Source organism: Marmota flaviventris, chromosome 3 (genome assembly GCF_047511675.1).
Source record: "Marmota flaviventris isolate mMarFla1 chromosome 3, mMarFla1.hap1, whole genome shotgun sequence".
Classification (NCBI taxonomy): Eukaryota; Metazoa; Chordata; class Mammalia; order Rodentia; family Sciuridae; genus Marmota; species Marmota flaviventris.
The window spans coordinates 16,843,307-16,869,573 of record NC_092500.1 but is presented as its reverse complement, the minus strand read 5'-3'; the positions used below and the strand labels follow the sequence as shown (position 1 = coordinate 16,869,573).

The 26,267-nt window shown below is 42.2% G+C and overlaps 1 protein-coding gene across 1 annotated transcript in view; it reads right to left on the bottom strand.

The window, feature by feature from the left end:
* The window catches only part of Aldh1l2 (aldehyde dehydrogenase 1 family member L2), a 51,869-nt gene that overhangs the window by 515 nt on the left and 25,087 nt on the right, over positions 1–26,267 (bottom strand). Inside the window, exons 10-22 of the mRNA XM_027943321.2 lie at positions 25,915–26,062; positions 23,341–23,460; positions 22,569–22,696; positions 20,398–20,548; positions 17,611–17,681; positions 17,425–17,530; positions 14,989–15,076; positions 14,182–14,275; positions 12,478–12,577; positions 10,111–10,209; positions 7,688–7,853; positions 5,282–5,387; positions 1,625–1,824 (exon numbers count right to left, since the gene is read on the bottom strand). Coding sequence (XP_027799122.2) covers positions 1,625–1,824; positions 5,282–5,387; positions 7,688–7,853; positions 10,111–10,209; positions 12,478–12,577; positions 14,182–14,275; positions 14,989–15,076; positions 17,425–17,530; positions 17,611–17,681; positions 20,398–20,548; positions 22,569–22,696; positions 23,341–23,460; positions 25,915–26,062 — 1,577 coding nt within the window. The remainder of the gene's footprint in view (positions 1–1,624; positions 1,825–5,281; positions 5,388–7,687; positions 7,854–10,110; positions 10,210–12,477; positions 12,578–14,181; positions 14,276–14,988; positions 15,077–17,424; positions 17,531–17,610; positions 17,682–20,397; positions 20,549–22,568; positions 22,697–23,340; positions 23,461–25,914; positions 26,063–26,267) is intronic.

Here is a 26,267-nt window from a genome sequence, read left to right as displayed (position 1 = left end):
CACAGGAAAGAGTTGGGAATCATTTGTTTAACCTGATTTTAAGGGTAAGGAAAATGCAATTTATATCATATCAGAAACACAAAAGAGCACATTTAAGCAAAAAAAAAAAAAAAAAAAAAAAAGAAAACAGATCCTCCTACCTTTCTTCACCTGTTTCTGTTTTTGAGCTATATAATCACTGGTACCTACAGTGGCTAAGGGCAGTGGATACCATGGTAAAACTAATGAGCATGTGATTCTGGAAGCTGAGCTAAAATGAGGGCTTTTGAAAACTCTTATCTCAGGTCACATACCACAGCAATTGGATCAGTATCTCTGTATTTTTTTTAAGGCTTTCAGATGCATCTGATCCAATGTGCAGCTAAGGTTGAGAAGCAATGAGCTAAGGGGTTTTAAATTGTGGAGAGGAAGAAACTGTTAGGCAAACTGGAATGCTTTATAGTAAAAGCTGTCAATTATCCTGTCAAAAGACAAGTGAGAAGAGTTGCCTCATTTCACAATAAAAATTTCCCAAGTGTTCCACCGTGCTTTGGATCCAGGGATAAAAGTCAGATAGAAGACGTGGGGCAGGGAAGCCTTTGCCTTCACCCACTTTTATGGCTACAAATAACATTGCTGAAAATCATCAGGAAAGAGAAAATGTAAAAAATACCCCAAATGAACCAAACTTATTTAAGATGGTGATTTTACTAAATCAAAAATGTTTCATATTCTGAAGCATGTCTGACTGGAGATTTGAGAGGTAGAATCCACAGCCAAACTACCTGCCTTTTAATTCTCTCTGCTGTTGCCTGGCTGTGTGACTTTTGACAACTCACCTATCTTCTCTGAGCCCCATTTCCCTAAACTGTACAATATGACCATAATAGTACCTATCTCCTTGAGCTGCTGTGACAATTGCTTATACTCAAAGAGGTAAAGTACTTAGAATAGGACCTGTCACAAACTTAGCTCCCAATCTACTGCTTGAAAGGTGAATTACATTTTAGGCTTTTTACAAACTCTAAATCTGAGCTCTTGGACTTCCAGCAAATCTGCCAGTTACAGTGTTGACTCTGAAAGACTGCCAGCCAGCTCCGAGACAGGCTTTATTTTTGGAGCTAGCTAGCTATTATCACCCTCCACCCATTTTCCTTTCTTGGTTCTGTTGAGCCCCACAAAAGCCCAACCAAGTTCATGGTGAATGTCAGATTTTTAAAAATTAACATATTTTAGCTAAAATATATTCCTTTGGGAAAAAAAAAGATTACCTTCCCTCACAGTTTGTCTTTTTTTTCTATAAGTGTGTTATGTTCATAAAACATGCTGAACATTAAAAAAATAAATAAATCAGTACCTTTATAAACCCAGATCTAACTGCCATGAGGGAGACGCCCTTCAAAACAACACTCAAGAGTTGCATAAAACACAGGGCAGGGTTTTCTGTGATGTAGCAACACAGGACTGTGTAGGATAAAAGTAAAGCCACGGGGCTGCGGCTGGTGGGCGCTTGCCTGGCACAGGTGAGGCACTCGGTCTGATCCCCGGCATCACATAAAAGTAAGTAAATAAAATAAAGATACCGTGTCCATCTACAATTCTAAAAAAATATTAAAAGAAAAGAAAAAAGTAGAGCCAGACACACCTAAGTCTTTCCCGAAGCCGGACTGTTTCACTCCACCAAACGGGGCTGCCACGTCTGTCTTGTTGTACGTGTTGATAAACACGGTCCCCGCCTCAAGTTTGTCACTCACGTACATGGCTTTGTTGATGTCTCTTGTGAAAACCCCGGAGGCCAAGCCGTACTCTGTGTTGTTGGCTCTCTGCAGGACACCGTCGATGTCCCTGCGAGGGTTGTCAGGAAGACAGGAAGCTTCATTACACGAGAAGCAAAACACTCTCCTTTGACACCCTAGAAGTTTTCCTCTCTGAGGAGAAATGGGGATCCGTCACTGCCACCTGCTTACATTACAGATGAAATATTCAAGCTCACGTGGAAATTGAGCCTCAATGAAATATGACAACTCTAGTTTAATTGGGCTTTGCATCCATATCTAAAATCTGACCTGAAGTCATCTTTGTGACTTTGTGACAATGGTGTCATCCCTGACCCCCTCGGCCTCCCCTCTCCTTGAGCCCCGTGTCCAGATTTTCTGAGTAACCCCCCTTCCTTCCATCTCTTCAGAATCTGCACACACAGATGAAGTCCCCGTCATGCCTCCCCGAGGCCTTTCCGAATCCCACACAGGCAACAGGGTGGTGGCTCAGTGAGCAGGCTCTGTGACAACCCGCCTGGGGCAATGTGATGAAATGGCAAAAGCAGTTGTCTCAGTGTCATGGGATGAAATGAGCTAAGAGTGCCCAGAGCACACTACGTGGCCAGTGGAAGTCAGCTATGACCAGGGAGCGCGACTCCTCCCAACCCAGCATTATGAAAGCACAAACCGCGGGGCTGGTTTAACCCCTGTGTTTGCCATTTGAAAACTGGAAGACAGAAGCTCCCCAAGGGCAAGGATAACTATGCCTTATATTTCTTTATACTATGATGTCACTTCATGTGAGAGTGAACTCTGCCTCGATTCCAGGCATGCCCCTGGAATCTCAGCACCTCTGGAGGCTGAGGCAAGATTTCAAGTTCAAAGGATTTCAAGTTCAAAGCCAGCCTCAGCAATTTAGTGAGGCCCTGTCTCAAAATAGAAAAAGGACTTTGGATGTAGCTCAGTGTTTAAGCACCCTGGGGTTTAATCCCCGGTAGCAAAAAACAAAAAGCTGAACAGATGAACTCCATGTCATATGCTTATTTAGTAAAATAGGAAGAAAAGAAGCAAAACACTGAAAAGCAAAACACCAAAAAGCATGGAATATTTCATCTATAAAATGTAGGCAGGTGGCAGTGACGTGTTCCCGTTTCTACATAGAGAGGAAAACTTCTAGGGTGTCAAAGGAGAGTGTTAAGAAGTCTGGTTATTTTCCTGTCTTTCCACTCTGTATACAGTGATCTTTGTGTCTGAGGGGCATTAGTTTCAGGACCCCTGCAAGTACCAAAATCTGTGGAAGCTCAAGTCCTTTACAAAATAGTGTAGTATTTGCACCTAACCCATGCACATTATTCCATTCATCCCATATACTATATAGAAGTTTATGGAAGTTTTTTGTTTGTTTGTTTTGCGGTGCTAGGAATTGAACCTAGGGCCTCACGCATGCCAGACAAGTGCTCTACCACTGACCTACACCCCAAACCTCCTCCCGTATACTTTGAATCATCTTTAAATTACTTACAATATCTAATAGAACATAAATGCTGTATAAATATCTGTTATTCTTTGTGGAATAATGACAAAAGTCTGTACATGTTCATTACAGATGCAGATTTTTCCCTCTGTGATGCCCTAGTTCATGCTGGGCAAGTGCTCTACCACTGAGTTACTTGCTCAGCACTTTTAAAAATTCTTATTTTGAGGCAGGGTCTGGCTAAGTTGCCCTGCCTGGTCTTGAACTTGTGATTTTCTTGCCTCGGCCTCCAAAGTAGTTGGAAGTAGAGGAGGTATCCACCACCACACTTGGCCAGAAGCAGTTTAAAAAGAAATTTCAGCCGGGCACAGTGGCACATGCCTGTAATCCCAGCGGCTTTCGAGGCTGAGGCAGGAGGATCGCAAGTTCAAAGCCAGCCTTAGCAAGTGAGGTCCTAAGAAACTCAGTGAGACCCTGTCTGCAGATAAAATACAAAAAAAGGGCTCAGGATGTGGCTCAGTGGCTGAGTGCCCCCGAGTTCAATACCCGATATCCAGTAAATAAATAAATAAATACAATTTATTTTCCATCTGAGGTTGTCTGAATTGCAGATATAGAATCGTTGCATATGGAGGGCCAACTCTGTGTACACCCCCGATAAGAGGAGACATGAACCTGCTCTAAGAGCCCAGTTCTATCGTGCCTTTCATGGTGTATCTCCCCTTATTCAGTGTGGTCCTAACGGTTAAAAATGCATGCATTTTCTACAACACAGCCAGTAGATGAAGCAAGAATTTCATCTGATGCTCCAGCAGAGAAACAGGATTTGTTCTAGAACCACAGGAAAAATAAATTGTGCTGCATTTATTGGAGACAGCACAGGTTTCAACATAGTGCCTTCCAGAGGGATTTTCAAAGATCATCTTGACTCTCTCCAGTTTCAAACTCGCACTGATTTTAAGCTAACTTGAAGGGAGCTGAGACTCTCCTACAATACCTGTACTCTCCTTTGGGGGAACTGAGAGAGAAAAGGGGAACAAGCATCCTCAGATCCACATGCAAATGACCCCTCACCACAGCCTCGTGTGCTCAAAGACCTCTCACAATGTCTGCTGATGACCAAGAAGTCTTCCCAAAGTAGACATTTGTTTTCCCAATTTCCCATTGGTTGAGGTAAACCTAAAGCCACTCTGAAGAATTTCTTCAGGTGTACTGGGAGAATCCCATCAAATGCAGTATGGTTTTACAAACCCAGTTACCACGTGGTCCTCCTTGGTATGTGGAACATCTTGGAAGTTTCATGTAGGATGACAACCAGCATGCCGTTTGCAGTTGAATATATGGCGACTGGGGGCATGGCTATAAAAAGCTGAGTATTGGGGCTAGGGATGTGTCTCAAGTCGTGGCGCACTCGCCTGGCGTGCGTGGGGCGTTGGGTTCGATCCTCAACACCACATAAAAATAAAATAAAGAGATTCTTTCCACCTAAAACTAAAAAATAAATATTAAAAAAAAGCTGAGTATTTGGGGCTGGGGTTGTGGCTCAGTGGTAAAGCGCTTGCCAAGCATGCGTGAGGCACTGGGTTCCATCCTGGCACCACATAAAAATAAATGAAATAAAGGTATGGTGTCCATATACAACTAAAAAAATATTAAAAAGAAAAAAACCCCAGTATTTGGCTTATGGGCCATGCAGAAACCAAATAATTACAGCCCCCTTTCTTTGGCAAAATCAGATTTCCCAAATGCTGCCTTCCCTGAGAATGTAAATGTGAAAACTGGTTGTTATTTCTCGGGAATCAACCTATTCCACAGAGATTTCACATGCCAACTGTACAAAAACAAATTTAACCAGCTAAAATCCCATCGTGCCCGCCCTTAAAGTAAGCTGAGAAGCAAATGTAAATTACCATCCACAATGGTTAGCAAAAGCATATCCTTCTAATTATTTAGTGAGTTACTTATTCTTAGGGTAGAACTGCATGTTTGGTGATGTCATGCTCTGTAAATAGTGTAACTGCAGAGGGGAAAAATTACCAAATTGAAACCTAATTGTGCCCGAAGAACATACCCATTTTGGAATTTAGAAATGACCATTATAGGCCCAAAGGATTCCTCTTTGGCAAGGTACATGTGGTCTTCCACGTCTGTGAATACAGTTGGTTCCATAAAAAAACCTGTTTGGAAAAAAAGGAGAAAAGAATGTCGATTCTAGGTGAAGCCATACTTCAGTTAACAGTTGTCTCAACTACATTACAATTTCCCCTCTCTGCCTCAGAAAAACCAAGAGGATGTCTCTACTCAGTGTTGGTATTCCTAGGTTCTTGTTTTTTAATGTTTTTATTTGAAAGTTTCAAATATATATTAAAAGTAGAGACAATAATACAATGGACAGTAAAATATTCTTTTTTTTTTTTTTTTTGCTGTTTTTTCCCTTTGCTGAAATATCTTAAAGCAAGGATATAATTTTAACTCCCAAGTACTTCGTGGCAAATCAGTAAAAAATAAGGACCTTTTTTAAAAAAATATAACCACAACACAGCATCACACCTAACAAAATTAATGCTCATTCTTTATTTGTAATTTATATTTCACTTTCTCTCATTGTTCAGAAAGTAACTTTTTCCAATTAATTTAATTAATTTTAAATTTAGTTAAATTAATTTTCCAATCAACTTGTTCAATTTAGGATTCAAATAAGTTCTACATATAGCATTTGCTTGGTCTTTTTATCTCAATATTTTGGATACTTTTGCCCTCTCTTTGGGTTTTCAGGCAGTTGACTTGTTGGAGATACTGGGTCGGTTGTTCTGCAGAAGATCTTATATTTTAAACTTGTCATTGCTTCCTTGGAGTGAAATTTGTTTCTCTAGTTCATGTTTTTTTTTTTTTTTTAAATTGTGATAAAATACACGCAACACAAAATTTACCATCTTAACCATTTTTAAGCACATAGTTCAGTGTTATTAAATACATTCACAGTGTTAGGTAACCTTCATCACCGTCTGTCTGAATCCATTAAACAATAACTTCCCACCTCACCCCCCCAGCCCTTACAAATTGAAAGTTGGACCTAATGGCACCACTGTGTTTAGGTTTTTAGAACATGTCATAGGTGACCCTGGGCATCACACATTGTATTTCGTGAGAAGATGCATAATATCCAGTTGTCCTTCTTTAAGTGCTCAAGTTGACCAGGGGCTCCAGATGGTGACCATGGGATCCCTCCATTGTACAGCTCTTTTTTCCCACCAACCTTTTTCCTAACAACTTCAGCCTACCCTGACTCATTTCCTGAATCAATGGCATCATCTATCAGAGAAATGCAAACTGATGATTTTTTTTCCTACTCTTCAATTTTTTTTTACATGAATTAGCCGGGATGCCATCATTAGGAAAAAAAAAAAAAAAGAGTCTCTTTTATCAGCTACTCAGTTACCTAAAAATTCAGTTCATATAGGAAACATAAGATACATATTCAATTTTTTTCTTATAATTACCAATGTTCAGAGTAAGGTATTGGTGTACAATCTACCTGTAACAGTGGAACAGAAGGTTTTGTTATTTGCTCTGTGTGTGTGTGTGGGGGGGTACTGGAGACTGAGTCCTTGAGTATGGTACTTCTGAGCTATCTCCCCTTCCCTATTATTAATTTTGTTCTGAGACAGGGTGTTGCTAAATTGGCTGTGCTGGCCTTGAACCTGTGGTCTCCTCCTGCCTCAGCCTTCAGAGTTTCCAATCCTGACGTGGGCCACTGTACCCGGTGAAAAGGCAGTTTTTGTGGTTGGTGGTTAGTTCCTTCTTTCAAGAGTCATAACATTAAGCCATTCACATACTTCAGTACCAGGTCCTGCTTTAGGCAGAGGAACAAATCCCTCCCAGGCTACGCTGGCTGAGATCAAATCTCAGTGCCAGGAATCAAGACCACTGGTTTCTGATAACAGCTATTCATTAAACTTGTTTATAACAAAGGGCCTGTCATTTTCATAACTTTGTATTGTAGGGTGTGCACATTTCATCTTATTTTCATAGGAGAAAAATGAGACTCAGGAAAATTGTGTTGTGGAGCTGGGTGCTATAATCCCAGTGGCTCAGGAGGCTGAGGCAAGTTCAAGGCCAGCCTCAGCAATTTAGGGAGGGCCTAGGCAACTTAGCAAGAGCCTGTCTCAAAATTAAAAATAAAAAGGGCTGGAGATGTGGCTCAGTGATAAAGTGTCCCTGGGTTCCATCCCCAATACCAGTTAAGAAAAAAGAAAAAAAGAAGAAGAAGAAGAAGAAAGAATAAAGGAAATGGTGTTGTGAAAATATCCCAGCTAATTGCTCAAGCAGGGTGTAGAAATTAGTTCAGACCCATATTACACATGCAAGTGTTTACTTTTGCAGTAAGGTGATGCTGAGGTGAAAACTGTCACCATCTACTCCAATTTAAGAAGAATCAGGCACCGCACCCTGAAGCCCTCTACAGAGGGGACCTTACCTGGCCTTTGGACTTGTCTTCCCCCGTACACCAAGGTGGCCCCCTCCTTCACTCCAGCTTCACAGTATTGCAGCAGCTTTTCCAAGTGGGCCTTATGATTTTGGGGCCCATGATCAGTAGATCTGTCAAGTGGATCACCAATTTTCATCTTTTTAATTTCTTCCACCTGAATAGCACCCAGGCCACAAAAGACAATGAATTCACTGTTAAGAATGGATATCATTGACTGGGTTCCAACCATGCGGTGGGTATTGTTTGAAGCTGTCGATAGATGGCTCCAGAGCAAGCAGGTATTTATGATTTCCGTCTTACAGGGCCTAGACAGGTTAAGTGACTTGCCCAGGTGCACAAACCACTACGTGCTATGAGTCGAAAGCCCAAGTTCTCAACCAGCTAACAGGATGTAAGATACCTAAGCTTTAAAATTATCCAGAAGGTTAGTCCACTAAAATAGCCAACTGATGTTCTGGAATTTTCATAAATACAGCATACACACACTCTTCATGGCAAAAGAATTTCTGAATGACCACCTTGTTGTTTTTTCCCCTTGCTTACACATGGCAGACTGCCTTTGTGAAATTCTCATGGTGTAGTCAGAGGAATTGCTAGAATATTCTGAGGAAAACCGATGGCACAAGCTGCTTGCTTGTTTTGATCTTTTCCTGCGTTTTCTGATGCTAAGTCTAATTCTAATAAGAAGAAACCGTGGCAGTCACCGTGACCACACAGGGCCATGAGTTTGACTCCAGGTGTGGCAATCCTCTCTCAGGGGCTTGAATGGAGTCCTGGGCTCGGGGAGACACTCTGAGTGGGCAGGGATCACGTCTACCTTATTCACCTTGATGTTTCCAGCACCCACACAGTGTGTGGTATTAAGCAGGTGCTCAAGAAACAGGTGTTGAATGAACACACAAAGCTCGTGTGCAAAACGTGCTTGCTGATGGGCAGAGAGAGCACATCCTTGAAGTTTCTGGTCTCAGCATTGAAATTTCATCCAGTTATCACTGACCCTGAAAGCCTGTGGCGTTTAGTTCTGCACGCTGCATTTTACTGAGACACAAACTAAATTGCAGAGTTCAGGAGGCAGCCCCTGCCCACTGCCTGCCCCGCCTGCCACTCTCTGACTTCTTGGAATCTGCTCTCATGCAGAGGATTCCTTTGCTTTGGGGGCAGGATGGGATGTAGGAAATTGGTTCTGGGGAGCAATAAAGAAGCTAGGTGGTGGTTTTGCAAATATAAGCAAGTTCATAATTAATATTACCTTCATAATGATACAACATGGCATAATTTAGAGTTTATTTTAGCCACAGAGTTCACCTTAACAGTCCTATTAATGACTTTTAGTTCCATGTCTATGGATTCATGACCAGCCTACAGGGGCTATTTGTGGAGTTAGTTATGCTAGTGGAAGAAATGATATCCTGTCATGTTAAGTGCAAAACAGAGTCTTGTAAGGATCTAGTGATGCACCTCTCATGGGTTATTCAGGGATTCATAAAAATCCAGGAGTATAGCTCTCTGAAGCGTCAAGGATCTAATGGGCCACAAATGCAGGGCAAGGTGTAGGTACTGACACTCTCAAGTAGATTTAAGGCTTTCACACAGACCTGTAACTTGTGACTATGAAAAATTAGAAACACATATAAAAGCAGAGAGATCATAAAATGAATCCACAAGTACTCCTCACACAGCGTCAGAAACTACCAACTCTGGCCCATTGATTCCCCTCCTCACCTCTGCTTTTCCTGGGTTATTTTGAAGCAAATTCTAGATGTCATATACTGTAACTGTAAATATGTCAGTATACTGCTAGACAAAATAAAGGACTGTTGGTCATTTTTTTTTTATTTTATAAAAACATAATGGACTGGGGGCCTGGGGCTATAGCTCAGTGATAGTGTGCTTGCCCAGTATATGCAAGGACCTGGGTTTCATCCCCAATAATGAAGGGAAAAAAAAAAAAAAAAAAACCCAAACCTAAAAGCACACAAAGAAAACGCGGATTGAATCCAAGACCTCCTGCATTGTAAGCACATGCTCTGCCACTGAGCCACACCCCCAGCCAAGGCTGATTTTTTAAAAAAATAACAATATTGTTATCAACCTAAAAATTCATGAAAAATCCCAGAAGTACTTTCCAAGCAAAAGCAATTTCTTTGTGTGTGTGTGTGTGTGTGTGTGTGTGTTACTAGAGATTGATTCAAAGGCTTTGGGCATGCTAGGTAATTGCTCTACCACTGAGCTACACCCCAGACCTTTTCAAAAATTTTGGGATGGGGTCTCATCAAGTTGCCCAGGATGGCAACTTGAGATGGCAACTTGGGATTCTCCTGCCTCAGCCTCTCGAGCCATGTGTACCACCACACTCAGCTCAAACAAAAGCAATTTCTACGCAACTGAAAGCAAATCTGAAGACGCCTTACCACTCTGGTCACAAATTCATCGTGGATGGATTCTTCCACAAACAGTCGCCCAGCGGCAATACAGTTCTCTCCTTTGTTGAAGAACACGGCACCCATGCCCTTCAACACAGAAGGCAAAACAGTGACTGCACCGCTGAAAAGTCAACACTGACGTACAATTTTACAGAGAGAACTAGGTGTTACTGGAAGACAGCAGGCAACACACAGAGTCACTGAGACTTCCGGAAGTCTCAGTGGTGAGAACTGCTGGGAGATGTTTAGTCTTGACTTAGCTGTTTTTGGTCCATGAGCACTTTCCAAATTGTTTATAACAGTAAGTCTATACCACTAAGAGCAAATTGTATATTGCAAGAAAAATCTCGAATATTCTGTATACATTTAAATATAATACCTGTATAATAAGTTTTGCTTTTAAAATCTGTATATCGGTTCATATAAATCACAGCTTATTTAGAAAGCCTTATTTACCATGCCCCCCATGGAAAGGAAGATCCATTTTTTCAAGAAGTTTGCAAAATATTTTAAATGAAGGCACTCAAAAAACTAGTGCTTAAGAAGACTCATTTTGTGTGTGTGTGTGTTGCTAGGGATCAAACCCAGGGCCTTGTGCATGCTAGGCAAGCACTCTCCCACTGAGCCCTAATTCGCAGGGTTTTGTTGCATCTTCTTTTTCTAAATTTAGGGGATAATTCACCTCTTGGAACCTCCCTAAACTGGGTAAAATAAATAAATGAATTATATATATATATATATATATATATATATATATATATATATATATATATATATATATATATATATATGAAATAGCATAGTATTTCCTGTACCCACAAGTTCTTACATGGTGGGAACCAGAACTCTATGTAAAGGCACACATTCCTATGCTGTAGAGGCAAATGGTGGCCAATAGCAAACTATTTGTGAATATCTGATGATAGGAAAAAGGAAGGAATGGCCCTCTCTAATCATTATATGTGATTTTCTCCACGTGTAGTTATTTCACCCTCAGCACTCTTTGGTTGTTCCTGTTAATTCATGTTATATGAACAAGAGCATGAGAAACCTAGTGAATTGATACTTAATTAACAGTATGGTATAGGAAAAAGTCCCTCCTCCCTTTTTCTACTCCTCAGTCTTTTGCAGAAATCTAGACGTCCAGGGGAGTCCTGACCCTGATGTTGACCTGCGTATCCCCAGCCACTGCCTGCCAGTGAAGGGCCACCTCATATGCACGCAGGAGTTGGGTCTCCTTCACTCCCAGACCACGCTTTCTCTTATGGGCCCTTGCACAATGAAGCTTGGCTGTGAGTGTGCATTAAGATCACAGAGAGGGGGATGTGAAAGGCTTCTCAGTGCACAGGCTGGAGACAGCATAGAACAGGAAACCCTGACTTCCCCCAGAACTTCCAGGAGGCTCAGCACAACGTGCCAGTGGTAGCTCTCTGCAGGCCTGAATCTCAGAAGTGAAGAATGAGGACTAGCCCAGCTTTTTTTTTTTTTTTTGGCACTGGGGATTGAACTCAGGGGCACATGGCCACTGAGTCACACCCCAGCCCTATTTGGTATTTTATTTAGAGACAGGGTCTCACTGAGTTGTTTAGCTGCTCTCTTTTTGCTGAGGCTGGCTTTGAACTTGTGATCCTCCTGTCTCAGCCTCCTGAGCTGCTAGGATTATAGGCGGGCACCACTGTGCCCAGCCCCAACTCTTTTGTTTAACCTTCAAGCTTTACTTAAAGTAAGTTTTTATACTTTGATATAGCTTAAGACTCCGTGGTATTGCAAAAATAGTAGGAAGCTCTATGTACCCCCACCCAGCTTCCTCCCTAGTAATACCTTATAAAGCCACATTGCTAAAACCAGGAGAGTGACACCGCCAATTACTTTTTTTTTTTTTTTTTTTTTTTAAGAGGCAGGGTCTGGTTATGTTGCCCAGGCTGCCCCTGAACTCCTGGGCTCAAGATCTTCCTGCCTCAGCCTTCGGGACTATAGATGTGCCACTGTGTCTGGCTGCCAATGATTTTTTAATAGAGGACCCTTTACTGTGTCTTGATTTGTAAAACAAATAAAAGTAGTGACCTTGGAAGGGGCGAGGTGTTAGGGGAAAGGAGGGAGAAGCCAGGAGCAACATCAGAACGTCTGGAAGTTTTTCGACGTGACTCCTGTGACTTATGTTCTATTTTTGAAAACATTTTAATTGGAGAAATTATATGAATACTACTTTTTAAAAATGTTAAGTGCTCTTAGTATGAAAAAGATGGTACCTGTTTATAACTAGATAAGACTAAATCTCATTTAAGACCTCCAATAAAGAAGCAGGGGAATGTGTTTCAGAAGCGGGCTGTTCACCCGCCTTTGAACCGCTCTCACCATTCGCACGGCCTTGTCAAGTTCACAGTCATTGAAGATTATAAGTGGGGACTTGCCGCCGAGCTCAAGGGACACTTTCTTCAGGTTGCTTAGGGCACAGCTAGAGGAAGATAGACGGGAAATGAGCATTTTGTCAGTGTCCCCCCTACACCTCCACCGTGGCTTTATTTATTTATTTCGTATTTGGAATTGAACTCAGGGACGCTAGACCATTGAGCCACACACCCCAGCCCTATTTTGTATTTTATTTAGAGGCAGGGCCTCACTGAGTTGCTTAGCGTCTCATTTTTGCTGAGGCTGGCCTTGAACTACGATCCTCCTGCCTCAGCCTCCCCCTGCCCTTGCTTTTTTTAACCATAGGCTACTTACAGTTGGCCTGGAAAGCATAGCTGAAGCTCAGAAACAGTAAGAAACTCATCCAAAGACAAAATGTGGGTGCAGAGCAGTGGCTGGCGGGGAAGCTGGGGGCTGGGCACATGGGCGTCAGTCATTGTATGTTTCCGTGTGTTTGGCGTAGTATTAGGAATTTTTCATGATAAAAAGTCTTAAATTTTTTGTGTGGTCAAATGATCAGAGATCCTTGCGGGTAAATTCCCATTCTCTAGGAATTTGGGTTATATAAACACCTGCCAAGAAAATCCAATCTTTAACTAGACTAGTGGAACACTGGGGCAGGGAGTATCAATTTTAGAAGCCGGCTGTTTCATTCCTGTCTTATGTAAGTGTTCTTATTTAAGACATGCAGACAGAAATTAGACAGATTAGGAAAAAATCCATTATATGGCTCCATGACCTTTGTTTTTACCATTTCCATGTACTTATTTCTGATCTGTGTCCTACCGGAGCTGTCATGTTTTTTAAAATGGTTACGATCACTGGATAGATACAATTTTATATCCTGTTTTTCTCCCTAATTATCTGTGTGTGTGTGTGTGTGTAGCAGGGGTGCTGGGGATTAAACCCAGGGCCTTATGCATGTGAGGCACCCTATTATCTTTTTTAGTGGGTGGTGTTTTTTTGCAGCTGGGGATTGAACTCTGGGCCTCATGCTAAGCAAGCGCTCTATCTTGGAGTTACATCCCCAGCCCTTTCTATTTTTGAGTTTGAGTCAGGGTCTTACTGAGTTTCCCAGACTGGCCTTGAACTTGAGATCCTGCTACTTCAGCCTCCCCAGAAGCTGGGATTACAGGCTGCACCATGGTCCCTGGCTCCTGATTATCATTTTAACAATAATTTTTGATGTTATTAAAATTCTCCATAACCGTGACTACTGTATTCTATTACGTCATCACACTTTACTGCCTTATTTTGAACATTTACATTATTAGCAGTTTTCAAAAAACCAATATTACTATATTTTGAGAATCCATGTCATATAGAATATATAAATCTATCACAAACATCTTTTCAGTTTCTTACTTATGCCCCCCAAACAATCTGGGCCACAGTGTTAGTGCAGAAACTTTTTGTGCTGAGTTGTTGAAAGTTACCAACAGGGTAGATTTCAACATTGCTCTGGCTTTATTTGCTGTGGGCTTTAAAGCTTTGGAAAGTCTTTTATTCAAACATTTCAATGTGCAGCAGTGATAAGTAGATTTCTCTTCTACATCTGATGTGTTTTTCTAGCCCCAGAAGTGCTCTGTTTAAACAAAAACAGAACCCTGGATCCACGTGTCTTTCGCGTTGACACAGTAAAGTCTGTACCTCTTCATGATCTGTTTGCCAATAGAGGTGGAGCCAGTGAACCCGAGTTTGCGGATATCAGGGTGCTCAGAAAGACGTTGTCCTGCTACCCCACCTGTAGAATCAGGAGATAAGACAGTCGTTAAAACATTACTCAGGTCTTGCATGAGAGAGGTTTGACTTCATGGAATTAGAATTTCTAAGCTTTTATTACATGATAGTTTTATATTTTCTGTATTAATTACTAACAGACAAAAATCTAAAGTAATATCCTCTAAGCGACTGTCACTCCCTCACCTAGAAAAACTGGTGGGTAAGCCTTGCTTGTTATCCTCCAAAGTAGATACTGAAAAATCAAAATGGATTTAACTGAGTTTCCCAGACTGACCTTGAACTCGAGATCCTCCCACCTCAGCCTCCCCAGCAGCTGGGATTACAGGCTGCACTATGATGCCTGGCTCCTGATTGTCATTTTAACAATGATTTTTGATGTTATTAAAATTCTCCATAACCGTGACTACTGAATTCTATTATGTTAACACACTTTACTGCCTTATTTTGAGCATTTACATTATTAGCAGTTTTCAAAAAAACCTGACCACCTCGGGGTCAGTTTAATGATATTGTACACCGCCCCCCACTACCTTCCTCTGCTCACTGGACACTACATTTCTACTTTAAGATTCCAGCACATGGTGAGGGACATTACACTTGGTAAACTGTATTTAGTTTTAATACAACTCAGGGTAAGACTCCAGTGGGAAAACGGCCACTGGGCTACCCCATGCCACTCCTCAGTCATAGCAAAGTGGGTCCCTGAGGGCTTACCTGAGCCTGGAATGATGTTGATGACCCCCCTGGGAAAGCCTGCCTTCACCGAGAGCTCTGCAAACTTCAGGGCAGTCAAGGGCGTGACCTGACAGGCAGACAGCAGTTACCTTCTCACACTCTCCTGTCCTTTGCACCTGTACCTGGTTCTCCCCTTGATGGTTATGAGAGAGCTCATTTCATTTTACATTGTTCTATTTTTTTTTTTATATTTTGATGTAATTTCAGACTTACAGCAAAGTTACCAAAGTAGTAGTGCAAAGAATTCCATATTCTTCACCCTCATCCCTCAAATGTTAACCTGTTTCTACATTTGCTTTACCTTCTTTATATATACCTATATTTTCTCCCCATGCTACTTTAGAGGTAAGATGTATAGTATGCACTGTTTGCCTCTCAATGCTTCTATACACATTTACTAAAAGCAAGAAATTCTTTTACATACTCACAGTACAATTTTCAAAATTGGGGGAATCACAACTGATAGAACACCTAACTCACAGATCTTTTAGATTTAGCTAGTTGTTTCAACAATGACTTTTATTGCAAAAGAAAACCCAAGAGCATGGGTTGTTTCTGTTTATCTTTTGTTTCGTTTTGTTTTGCATTTAGTTATACATGTTGTCTCCGTTCATCTGGGAGAGTTTGAGTTTTCCTTTATATTTCATTGAACTAATATTTTTGAAGAACACAGGCCAGTTATTTCATGCACTGTCCCCTTGGCCTGAATTTCTCACAATTGGGTTCAAGTCATGCACTTTTGGCAACAGTACACTGGAGTGGTACTGCCCATTCTCTCTACGTGTACTAGTAGTCCTTCCACTATGAGCCCCTGCCCTTCTATGTTAGTCTCCTGAGTAGCTGGGATTACAGGCATGTGCCACTGCACCTGGCTGAGAGGAGCCTGTAGAAAGTAAGTCTACCCCAAGTGCTTGGTCCCTTCTGCATGTGGCTAGTTCCCTTTCCACTTCTCCACCAATTTGTGATGCAGCCATTAGTGTGTGTGTGTGTGTGTGTGTGTGTATGTGTGTGTGTGACTTTCCAGAATGCTGGCATTATGTTCTTTGGACTCTTCACCTACCACAATCATGAATCAAATAAAACTCTATACTTTATAAGTTACCCAATCTCAGGTATTTTGTTATAGCAACACATCAAGGATTAAACCAATGTGTAAAATATATATATACACACACACACACATACACACAAACACACACATGGCTATATTTGTGTATTTTATAAATATATATATATATATATATACACACACACAAATATATATACATACGCATATATATGTATTTTGTTTAAAAAATCTGTGTTTTTATGTTCAGAAACTATCTCTGGAATACCTAAGAAACAAATAAATACCATTAATAACATTTGATTGCCACTAAGGAGGGAAACTGTTTCACTGGGGAAGAGTGATGGAGGGAGAATTCATTATTGACTTCTGTAACTCAGGAATTTTGAAAATTTTAAACATGTATCTAATTTTTTAGTGAAAAAATTTTAAATCAGTAAAACAAGATGGCTGTGTTTGAATTACCATGTAGCTATGCCAAATGAGATTATATTTTTTAAGTTCTAAAAGAAGAAATTAGTTGATAAGTAACTGATTGTAAACTCTTCCAGAACAGACTCCAAGTTTTCTCCCTGACTTATGCACCTTGGGACTGTAGCACTGTCTGTAAGTACTGTAGTTAGTACATGCTTTCTGTTAAATTATCTGCTACATTTTTCTTGAAGAGCTACTGTATGTGGCAGTAATGGATGTATTTGAGAATTACCTGATTTTGTTTGTTTTTGTATCAAGGATTGAACCCTGTAGTACTCTATCACTGACCCACATCCCCAGCTCCTTTATTTTTAATTTTGAGAAAGTTGCAAATTTGCAATTTTGCAAAGTTGCCCAGGCTGGTCTCAAATTTGTGATCCTCCTGCCTCAGCCTCCTGCGCTCCTGGGATTACAAGAATGTGCCTGGTTTACCTGATCTATTTTTAAAGTATTTCCTTGCTATCACCATATAAATATTCTTATAAAATTGCCACGATTATAGATTTTTTTACATGCTTTTCCCTCATTTTCCACATCTTTACAATATTTTGGATGATCATGTTTGCATGCCTGCATATTTTTATTTTGATGTCTCATAGTTACTTGACATAATTCTCCACTCTTTGGGCACTTGGCATTTTGCAAGTTTTGAACTGGTTTGTAACAGGGCAATGGGTTTCATTGAGCTACACCACCTTGGAAGTTCTAAATTATAGAGTCTCCATAGGATGATTAGGTGGCTGTTAAAAATGAACACTTTAAATGAAGGCACCCCATGACACAGGAAAAGGCATCGCGGTATTGGATCGCGAGGCACCGTGCACAAATGTGTGTGGCTGAGCACACAGAGGGCGACTGTCCGCTGGGCTGCTCACCTGCGCGGGCTTGAGCACTAAGGTGTTGCCGGCGGCCAGGCAGGCGGCGCTCTTCCAGGCCAGCATCATGAGCGGGTAATTCCAGGGGATGATGATGGCACAGACCCTGCAGCGGGGAGATGCGACATCCTCAGCTGCCTCAGACTCACTCGTGGGAGAGTCACTCAGAGGCGCTCTGAGTCTTACCCCAGCGGCTCCTTCTTGGTGAAGGACAGGTTGCGACTTGGACGGGCCTGGTTGATGGGGATCGTGGAGCCCTGAAGAACAGAACAAGTGGGTGCTTCCTTTACCAAGGTAAAGTGGTGAATTTCATCTCAAAGAATCCATCTTCTGCCCTCCTCTCTCATTTTTCTGAGGTGATGTGAAAAGGCATTGTCAAACACATAAGAAATACGTCCCCACCCACCCAAGAGGGACGGCTGTTCATTTCTCCAAAGAACTAGGAGACACAAGAGAGTGAAGGATTCTGATTAAGTCACCTCCATTTCCAACTTCAAAGCATGGCAGAGAATGTTAAGTGCCCACCCAACATCCACTCTCTCTTCTTCCTAGTAGGACCCCCAGTTAACAATGGGGACAGCACTGTGCCCAGAAAAAAATACCGAGTCTCCTGGTCAGTGGAAAATATAAGCCCAAAGCTTTAACGTAGACTGACTCAGTTATAACAAACAATCTTTTACCCTACCCTTTACTCCCACTTCCTCCTTCTTCCTGCTTAGAATGTTGCTGAAATAGTTGGCACTGCAGTGGTTATCTTGAGACCAAGAGACAGCCTTGAGGGTAGAAGGCACGTGGCAGTAAGGACGGCCTGGCAGAGATGGAAGGAGCCTGCATCTCACGTACTAGTTCTGCCTACCTGCCTGCCTGCCTGCCTTTGGACTTCTCAAAAATGAGAGAAAAATGACCTTCCTTTTTGGGTTTTCTGTTATACACAGCCAAACTTAATCCGAAGGAGTTTACAACCTCAGTCTTTAACCGGAGCTATTCACTTGCTTTGTCAGGTAAGATCATTGCTCTCATGGATGCCAGGCAACCATCTCTTACCTGAGCCCCTTGCAGCCAGGTCTACTTCGGAATTCAGAATTTTTTGGCCTCCAGAAACAACATAGTGCACATATCCTATCTACTACCCATCGTAAGATCTACAAAACCCTCCATAATCAAACACATTCATATTTACTCAGTGAAGCATAGGAATCTTGACTGGAAGTGATACAAATAAAGATTATAAATAGACTGATCCTCCCTCAGGTCAGTGTCTGGCAGCCCTTGGGTCTGAACCAATCCAATCAATTTTCAGGTTCCAGAGCTATTTGGATTTCACATTTGAGGAGAAGAGGTGGCCCTGAAGCACTGAATGTCTGCAGGTGCATGGCCCTGGGCTGAACCATCATCAACACTTCCTTTTGGTGTAACTTCCTATGCTTCAGGCTTATCTTGTCCTATAGAAGCACTTATTTCCTATCCTTATAACTTTCAATGGATGTATCACTGCAGCCATTTTACAGACAAGGAAAGTAAGGTGCTGAGAGGTAAAATAACTTTTTAAAATTATTATTAAAGAACTGGGATTGAACCCAGGGATGCTCTACCACTGAGCCACATCCCCAGCCCCTTTTATTTTTTATTTTGAGACAGGGTCTCGCTGAGTTGCCCAAGCTGGCCTCTACCTTGGGGTCCTCCTGCCTCAGCCTCCAGAGTAGCTGGGATACAGGTGTGCACACTGTACTGGTGCTAACATAGCTTTTACACTTGGTAAATGGCAGAGTTGAGACTGGACCCGGGCCTCTCTGACTCTATGCTAATGTTGGTGGCAGCGATGCTCATAGATAAGGTGTTTCTCAGTCTCCTTAGAGACAGAGATGGCACATGGGTGACATAAGCACAAGGCACGGGGGTGGGGGGATGGGGGGTGGGAATGCTTTCTAAAGCCCCCTTCCCTTCCCCCTCCCCCTTCCTCCCAGCTGCCAGGATGCGGCTGCAGGAGAAGCTCCTGCGGAAGTTCGGTGCGTCCCTGCCGAGGGTGGTCGTGTGCTGCTCTCGGTGGTGGCCCCCCCTTTTTCCTTTGTGTCTGTCCCCAGTGCTGAGACCAAGTGTAGTTGACATTCACCACCAAGCATGCCCTGTTTCTTACCATAGAATAAAAGGAAAATTAAATATTTATTATACCCTTGTTTTTACCAAAATGTTCTTGCGCTCAGTCGGCCTCCACCACCTCGTTCGCCCTTTGGCCTCTGTAGACGTCTGCGTTGGCAACCCCGCCTGACCCCAGGGTTCTCTCTAGACAACTCGATGCTCTCAGGATGCGTTTTGGCAAAGCCCAAGGAGGAGTGGGGGCTGCAGATTCAGAAAAGCCTGCGGTGGAACCTGGCCCTGCAGTTGACTTGCTGTGGGTCACAGGAAGGCACTCATCCCTCCAGCCCGTTTCCTTGTCTACAGTAAGGGGACAACAGCTGTCCACTGACCTCACAGCTGTTATAACCACTGCTATGGTCTGACTGTGTCCCCCATAATTCCTGTATTAGCAACTTAATCCAAAATCCAAATGTTGTGAGGTGGGGTCTCATGTGAGGTGCTTATATCACGGGGGCTCTGTCCTCATTCGAGGATTAATGCTGCTGTAAAAAGGGCTGATGGGAAGGGAGTCTCTCTCCTGCTCTTCTGCCATGTGAGGACATTGTTCCGCCTCTCCAGAGGATGCAGCTACCAGGTGCCATCTTGGAACCAGAGACCAGACCTGCTGGCAACCTGAACTCAGACTTCCCAGTTCCTACAACTATGACAGAATAAATCTCCGTGCTTTATAAATGGCCCAGTCTCAGGTAAGCTGGTATAGCAGCACAAAACTGACTAAGACAGCCATGCCACATAGGTGAGAAAACCTATGGCAAAAACAGGTCTGACCCAGTACCTGGTGACAACTCATGGATGTTAGTCCCTCTTCCTTTCAGAACAAAGACCATTCATGCTTACCTGAATTTTGTCACACCAGCCGGCAAAGTATCTGAACGTTTGCACAGACATTCCAATGTGAGTCTTCAGAGCCAAGGTGTAGACAGCCCCGGAGTCAAGGGCTTCGATGGTTGCTAGCTCTTCTTGGTTTTCTTCCAGTAGGTCTGCAAGTCTGCATGGCCAGTGGAAAACAGTCAATCGATGATTATTGATTGCATCCTTATTATAGATATGATATCCTAAGACTGAGATTTCTTTTTCCTCCCATAGCTTTATTGAGGTAAAACTGAAGTACAATAAAATGTACCTATTTGAAGTACGCGATTTGATCAGCTTTGACATGTATGTAACCAATACATACCATTTCCATTACTTTTTAAAAAAAAATTTGAAATCATTCAGACTGTGTTTCCTGCATTTTTTATTACATTAGAAATCAATTGCCTTAAGATATATAGAACCCCACCCCACATGTCAACTACTTCAAAATTAAATGGCACACTTACAGATATCTCAGAGGTCAACAAAGAGAGCACAAGAAAAGTAAATAAAAAATGCTTTGACTTAATAGATAATAAAAGCTTAAAATATCAGAATATCTGGGATGAAACAGTACTCAGATGAACATTTATAACTTAAAGTACTTGCATCAGAAAGAAGCTAAAATAGCAAACAAGTTATTTTCAAATTACAAAGTAGGAAGGAAGAAATAAGAGGAGGAGCAGAAATTCATGAAGTAGAGAAGAAATAATACAGCTAAAAGTTGATAAAAACCAAACAAGTGTATTCAAGAAAAAAGCAAGATCACAAAAATTAATATCGATGGAAAGGGAGCTATCAAAATGCCCCAGAAGATGCTAAAAACTTATTAAGGTAATATTACAATTCCAGGACTGAGATTTCTGAGGTGAACACAAATGGACCAGGGTCTCTGTCCTTAGGAGATCAGGGTCCAGTAGTGAAGGCAGATATTAGACGATCTCATTCGTGATTTGTGCAAGAGTGACAAAGGAGACACCTAGTGCGCACAACTGGCCTGAGTGACCGAGCACCGCAGCCGGGGAAGGAGCTCAAAGACAGGAGACAGAGAGGATGAGGAGGCAGACCTCAGAGGGCAGCCCACGCGCCTCGAGAACCCCACACCTGCCCAGTGCCCACTGCTACAGAAATGTTTTCTAAACTAACTGGAGAGACATGGAGGGACTACAATCACCACAACAGAGTCCAAGGCCATCTTCTGTGTCCGCCTCCCCTGCGTGTTTCCCCTCCTTCCTGGAGTGGTTCTCCGAGCTGCTCCTTTGGGGCCACCCTAGGGTCAGGCCTGAGGTGTTCCCTCCCTAACTTTTCTCCCATGACTGGCTCCTAAGAGATCACTTAATTAAGATCAAATATTTAGCTTTAGGTGAGCAGAAAACAGAGTTGATGATAGCCTGATTCCTGCCGGCCTGCTCAGTTACTCATCTATAATGTTCTCTCCAGGCCCTGGTATTCCCTCCGTGCTCCTAATCCCTACATATCAAAGAGATTGAAATTGCATCCTTGAAGACAACGGGGTGCTGGGTATCTCCATCTGCTGCTCTCTGTCCATTCTCCACCCTCTCCATGACCTTGGAGGATGACCTTTATCGACTCCATCACCTGGCTCCTGGAGACACCTGCGGAGGCTGGCAGGCTGGAGGAGAATATGGTTGGGGATTACATTTTCAACTCCCTCTCTTGACTGGCTGTGGTTTAGCAGCTGCTCTGTCCCTCCAACTAAGACCTCTGCAGTGTGGCCTCCCGAAGAGACAGATCTTGCCAGAGTCTAGAAACAGCTCCTTCCTCTGTCCCTTCTGACCTTGGAGGAGTAGCAGCTTCCCCTGCTTCCACCTCTGCCTGGGTGCGCCATTATCCTCTGTGGGAGTCCCTTGGTCCCTTGACCTTGCCCACATCTTTGTAAAAAGTCCTTCATTCAACTTCTTTTCCCACCAGGACCCAGGCTGATGCAAGCAATGACACAAGCAATGACGCAAGCAATGACGCAAGCAATGACACAAATGTCAGCAGCTTCCAGATTCAGGACTGATAGGATTTGAGTAACAGAAGACAGTATATAGCAGGTGCCTACCAGAACGTTTTGCACGAATTTACAAATTTCTGGCAATGCTAACCAATATCCAAAGGTGACAGACTCGCTTTTCTAAAAAACACACCTGTACATCAACCTTCCTCTTTCTCTGGCATTCATTCTTCCCCATTCGCCGTTTTCAAAGGCATCCTTTGCGGCGGCCACTGCTTTGTCAACATCCACCAAAGAGGCATAGGATACTTTGCATATTGTCTGTTTCAAGGAAAGCAAAAAACAAGGTGTGTATATATAGATATAGATATAGATATAGATGTAGATGTAGATGTAGATATAGATAGATAGATAGATATAGATATTTGTATATATGGATTCTTGGAATTGACATTCTGTTACTAGGAAAAAGCAGAGTATCACTTATAAAATTCAAATTGATGGAAAATGAATACCTCTACGAATATGGTAAAGAAAAAGGGATCATTTGGACGTGAGAACTGTGAGCCTGAAATGTGGCGCTTCTCGTGTTGCACCTCATTATGGAAGAACACATTTAGAAATACTATATATTTCTCCTCATGCCTTAGGGAAGCTGGAATTCTTGCCACAAGTTTTCAAAGTCTGAAAAAAATTTTCCCATATATAGCTTTATGCAGAGAGGTGCCTCTGACATGCCCTTGGTCTAAATTCATAACAAATATCCACCCTATTAAAAAGGTTACTCTGATTAACAGCAGCCGCTATCAGAGTTGACTCATTGAAAGAAACGCAGAAGTGTACTGCGTGAGGTGCCTGGAGGCAGCGTGGCAGATGAAGGGATGTCTCGAGACTGCCTTTCTGCAGCTCTTGCGGGAGCTGAATCCGTGGCTGCCTGTCCCTGCACACACCACATGATTACTCACCGACCCATCTGTTGGGTTGATGGTGTCGTAAGTCTTTCCATCGTCTGCATCGGTGAACTGTCCATTTATGAAACACTGATATGGCATTTTTACTGTCATTTCATTGACCTCCTTTGCAACCTAAGAGAGAATCATATCAATAGATCCGATGGGTTTTTGTGCTTACCACTTGATACTGAATGTCAGTAAAGAAGATAATTCACTAATGCAGCGAGAGAAGGAATCAGTGGGATTCTAGTTTCTATTGTCTACTCTCGATAAAAGACAAGAATAGGTAAGATTTAGGCCTCAAGATGCTTGGTGTGGCCTCTGAGTCAGGAAGAGCTTAACCGGTTTCCTAAGGAGGGAAGAACTCGGGAGCGGTCCCTCCTGCAGCAACACCGCCATCTAGTGGAACATCCGTGACACGCAGCCACCGCTTTCCTAGGTCGTTGCTCGCGCCTTTGTGTTAAGGTTTCCCCTGAGCGTGGTGCCATTATAAGTTCTGTTTTCTAAATTCCTCCCTGTACTCCCTAAACTCTACTCCCTGCCACTGGCTGACAAGTGAATTGGGGTTACTCAGTTAACTTGTATGAAGCTCAGTTTTTTTTCAAAATAAAATGGGGATAATGATAGCCGAGTCACCTGGCTAAACTGTCTTTCAAAAATGGAAAAGAATTACAATGTTTCCCAATGAAGAAAAACAGAAAATTCATTGCTGTCCCAAGGTGTCCTCCAGGTAGAAATGAAAAAACTCTGGGCAGTAACTGGGATCCACATGAAGAAACAAAGATCATCAGCAAATGTAGCTACATGAGTAAATACAGAAGTCGGCATACATAGATTTTTGTTTTTACTCTTCTTGCTGATTTAAAAGACTACTGTAGGAAGCGATAATTATAAAACTGTGTCGGTGACCTGACAACGCCTGAAGATGGAACTTGTATGCAAATGTCACTGCAGATTAGGCGCGGGGACTAGCCCTACTGTGGCTGAGTTTTCCTGCACTATTGGTATTACACTGGTGTGAATCTGAATGGGATTGCTTTTAGCAAAAACTCTAATTGTAATCCTCAGGACAACCACTAAGGAAATAACTAAAAGACACAGTGAAAGAGACAACAGGGATTGAAATGGCGTGGAAGGCAAAATCTGCTTAACACAAACGGCCGCAGTAAAGGGGGAATAAAGGAATAAAGGACGGTACCAGAAGTGGCAACAGACAAACAAACAGATAAATCAGACTTTGTCAAAATGGAAACCCGCTGTGTGTGCATCAAAGGATGCTGTCAAGAAAGTAAAAGAAGAAAGTCCATAGAACAAGAAAAAATATTTGCAAATCCATATCTGATGACGATCTAGGATCAAAAACACACAGAGCACTCTCACAACTTAACGACAAAAAGATAATCCAATCTAAAAATGCACAAAGGATTCAAACAAACATTTATCCAAGAAAATACATAAATGCCCAGTAAGTACACAAAAAGATGCTCAAGATCATTAGTCACAGGGAAGGCAAATCCAAATCGCAGTGAGATCCTCACCACTCTGCCCCCCACTAGGACAGCTACAAGAGAAGACAGTAACAGCCAATGTGAGGATATGGAGAGTTGGAATTCTAGTCCTTTGCTGGAGGGATCACGAAGTGGTGTAGTTGCTTAGGAAGACAGTTGAGCAGTTTCTCAAATAGTTAAACGTAGGACAACCATATGACTCACTGATTCTTAGGTATATAACCAGAAGATTTGAAAACATGTTCACACAACAACTTATACATGAATTTTTTTATAGCAGTATTATTCATCATAGCAAAAGGGGGAAGTGACCCAAACGTACTTCAACTGGTGAATGGATAAACAAATTGTAGTCTATTCATGCAGTGGAATATTATTTGGTCAGCAAGAGGACGGAAGTAATGATGCTTGCTACAATGTGGATGGACTTTGAATACATTATGCTCAGTGACAGAAGCCAGACACAAAGGCCACAAATGGCCTGATTCTATTTATATGAAATGCTTCAAACAGGCAGATCCAGAGACAGGAAATCAGTGGTTTCCTGGGCTGGAGGAAGGAGGTGAGGGGAAGGGAGTAGACTACTGCTAATGGGTATGGTCTTTCTTTTGGGGGTGATGAAAATACTCCAAAATTAAATGGTGGTGAGGATTGAACAACTCTGATGAGAATGTTCTAGAGAACACTGAAATGTATATTTCAAAAGGATGAAATGTTATGGTATCTGTATATCTCAATAAAGCCATTTTAAAGATGACAAATATAAAGCAAATGGACAAAAAGCCCAGTAGTTTTTTTTTTTTTTTTTTTTTTTTGGTACCAGGGATTGAACTCAGGGGCACTCAACCACAGAACCACATCCCCAGCCCTATTTTGTATTTTATTTAGAGACAGGGTCTCACTGAGTTGCTTAGTGCCTCACTGTTGCTAAGGCTGGCTTTGAACTCACGATCCTCCTACCTTAGCCTCCCAAGCCTCTGGGATTACAGGCGTGGGCCCCTGCACCTGGCTCCTGCATTCTTTTTTTTAGCATACGCATCTAAATGAGGTAGAGTGGAATCATGGAGGGAAGGCTTACATAATCCACCACAAGCTCCTCTTCTTGGTCTTCTCCTCGTAACTTCCTCACAACCTTCTGGATGAAGTCTTCGAACCTGGTGGCCATGTAGACATCTTCGTTCTGTAACTGAAGGCCACCGCATTTCTGTCTGATCTCTTCCACCAGCCTGAAGGTTAAGAACCAGCTCTTGTTAGTCACATTTTCAAAAGAGTTTTGGGGAAATGTATTCCTCACATCTGTCTAGTTGATTTTTTTCTTTATTTTAATTTTATGATTATTATTTTTGGAACTGGAGATTGAACCCAGGGGTGATTAACCACTGAGCTACATTCCCAGCCCTTTACATATTTTATTTTTTGAGACAGGGTCCT